This window comes from Sinocyclocheilus anshuiensis, unplaced genomic scaffold, assembly GCF_001515605.1.
Source record: "Sinocyclocheilus anshuiensis isolate Anshui unplaced genomic scaffold, SAMN03320099.WGS_v1.1 scaffold2292, whole genome shotgun sequence".
Lineage (NCBI taxonomy): Eukaryota > Metazoa > Chordata > Actinopteri > Cypriniformes > Cyprinidae > Sinocyclocheilus > Sinocyclocheilus anshuiensis.
Window position 1 is genome coordinate 11,501 of NW_015544454.1, and position 2,627 is coordinate 14,127.

The following is a 2,627-nucleotide window of genomic DNA, read 5'->3' on the forward strand; positions in this document are numbered from 1 at the left end:
GTGTATGTGTGTGTGTGTGTGTCTGTGTGTGTGTGTATGTGTGTGAGAGTGTGTGAGTGAGTGAGTGAGTGTGTGTGTGTGAGTGTGTATGAGTGTATGAGTGTGTGAGTGTGTGAGTGTGTGTGTGTGTGTGAGCTGCACGTGCTTCTGCTCCTGTGGCGTCTAATGAGATTCCCCTCATTAAAGTCTTTAGTGTAGTAATCTGGACCTGCACACACACGACCCGAGATCTGCGCAGAGCGACAGCAGATCCAGAAGAACAGGAATATTCTGAGTGTGCCGCTGTTAGTGGAGTTTCATCGGCCCTGAGTGACTGGAGCGACACAGGTGGCTGTTACTGGATAGAGTCGAGGGTCACTGAACAATACAGTCTGTATGTAAACGCTTTATCTGAATTCGTCATGCATCTCTGTGCATTACTAGATCAGTCATTCTGTGCTCATATATTAATATCTAATGACTCTAAACTGTGGAACTGACTGATGTTTCAAGTTAGTTACAAAAAGTGATTTTTGCCTTGTTTTCCAGTACAAATATCTAAACATCCTTAAATCAAGACACATTTACTGGAGATGCAAAATGATACGAAGTCTTGTTTAATGAGAAATGTGTTCAAATTAAGTGAGTTTATGGTTAAAACGAGAACAAATGTCTCCCAATTGGGTCTTGTTTTTCCCTTCGAACGAAGCTGATTTTTCTGACCATGTTGGCTGATTTTTGGGACACTGGAAGCACACGTGATGTGTGTGAATATAATTGATGTTTGTGTCCTTGTCCTTGCAGATTTGAGTCTCTCCATCTGTCCCCGTGTGTGTGATTAAAGCACCGTCTGATGATGATCCAGCCACACACACAGATAGTGCTGCTATAGATCTGATCGTAAGCGTCATGGAGTCCGTGCTGAAGACGTCTCTGCTGGCTCCCATAAAGACGCTCAAGTTCTGCGTGAGCGGAGAGAAGCAGCGGTCCAAGAGAGGGTCCAAATGGCCCGGGTCAAAGGGCAGGACCGGTGCGCCGGACCCGCATCTGCTGCGATCCTATCAGGCCGACCTGGAGAGAGAGAGGTGAGACGGGTCACCAGATAGGACCTCAGAACATCATGTGATGTGAAGAAAGAGGCTCAGGTTACAATCAGAACGTCTGACTGATTCACTGTGAACAGTAACGCTCTCTCACTCCATCCTCAGGAAGCTGCGTGAAGCGATGAATGCTCAGAAGAACGCCGAGAGAGCTGCGATCAGAGCACATTTCAGGAGGAAATACCAGCTGGCCAAGGTCCTCTTTGTAGCATGAACTCTCTATTCTCTTAGAGTCCGTGGGATTGTAGATCTTTATAGTTATTATCGTTATTGGTGTGAACGGACCTTAGGTGATGACATCACAAGAACTGATACACTTGTGTAGCATATTAACACGCAGATATGATGTCAGAGAGATCAAAACATCATTGTTACTCTTCCAGAAGAATCACATGTTAAAATTACATGTAAAATATGCATGTGAAATGTGGTTTTGGAACATTTTGATGGTGTAAACGTGTGTTTTTCACATTGGTTTTTTACACCATGAATATCAAATCCACGTTTTAATTGCACGTGTTTTTCTGTAAGGGGAATTACACTGTGAGTTAATTATAAACCGAGGCTTTCTTGCATGAGTGTTGTGTTTGAGGGAATCTTGCAGAAAACTGTCTAATCACCTAAAAACATTCATAAATCATGTTTGCATGTGAATAAATTTGATCTATTCAATTAAACAATTAAACAGCCTTCATGTGTAGCTTATATGCAATGCAAGACACTTTGAATTAAAGCCTCAGCCAAATGCATAAAAGTTTTGCACAGAGAATAAATCCCTGTATGTTGTTCAAAATCATTGTAATGAGATGTGATTGTGATTTGTCCTCCGGCTCATTAGTCTGCTCTCTTTAATCCGTCCCAGAATGCCAAGGACGCGGAGCAGCTGCGTGCCGTGGGGGGGAGAGTGTGTCTCCCGCGAGATCTGGCGAAGATGGTTGTTCCCGAAGCCGCTGCTAAAGACGACAGCTTCGGACTTCTCAGCGCCTTCCAGAGCCTCAGCCTCAGCGCCGGGATCTTCACGGGGAAACAGAGCCAAACGCCCGCGCCACGCACCGACACGGAGCCCTGCAGGGTCATGTGACGCTCAAACACACCGCCGACGGACGCTTTCACACGCAGTGTGCCACTCATCACTGATGCTTTGTGTTGTTTTATGAATGCACAAGCATGTCTCAGTCGCACAATAACACCGCAGTGGGAGCTTTGACATAGTTTTGTGTTTATTACCTCATATGCTTCACACAAACATCAGGAAACTCATATTTCTCTTACACTTTTTATTTTATTTTCAATTTATTTTATCGGGATTTGTGGGTTTATAATTGTTGTAAAAGTGTCACTTGTTTATGTAGTTCTCTGAAAGAGATCATATAGGCTTGGATAGTTTTATATGAAGCTAATTATAATGACAGCAGACTAACTACAAGAAAACTTGTGTACTTTTGAAATAAACACACACAGAGTTAATGTACTGGATTGTGTGTGTGTGTGTGTGTGTGTGTGTGTGTGTGTGAGAGAGTGTGTGTGTGTGTGTGAGTGTGTGTGTGT

The 2,627-nt window shown here is 43.7% G+C and overlaps 1 protein-coding gene across 2 annotated transcripts; it reads left to right on the plus strand.

Annotated features, from left to right (window-relative positions):
* The first annotated feature begins 154 nt into the window (after positions 1–154).
* LOC107698186 (complexin-3-like) lies at positions 155–2,514 on the plus strand. Of its 2 annotated transcripts, none has more exons than XM_016499142.1 (4): positions 155–373; positions 784–1,064; positions 1,188–1,275; positions 1,942–2,514. In XM_016499142.1, exons 2-4 carry the CDS (start codon positions 889–891, stop codon positions 2,158–2,160), a joined length of 483 nt encoding a protein of 160 aa, XP_016354628.1. In that variant the 5' UTR covers positions 155–373; positions 784–888; the 3' UTR covers positions 2,161–2,514. The 2 variants fall into 2 exon arrangements, with proteins under 2 accessions (XP_016354628.1, XP_016354630.1); XM_016499144.1 differs by having other exon boundaries at positions 824–1,064.
* The last annotated feature ends 113 nt before the right edge of the window (positions 2,515–2,627 follow it).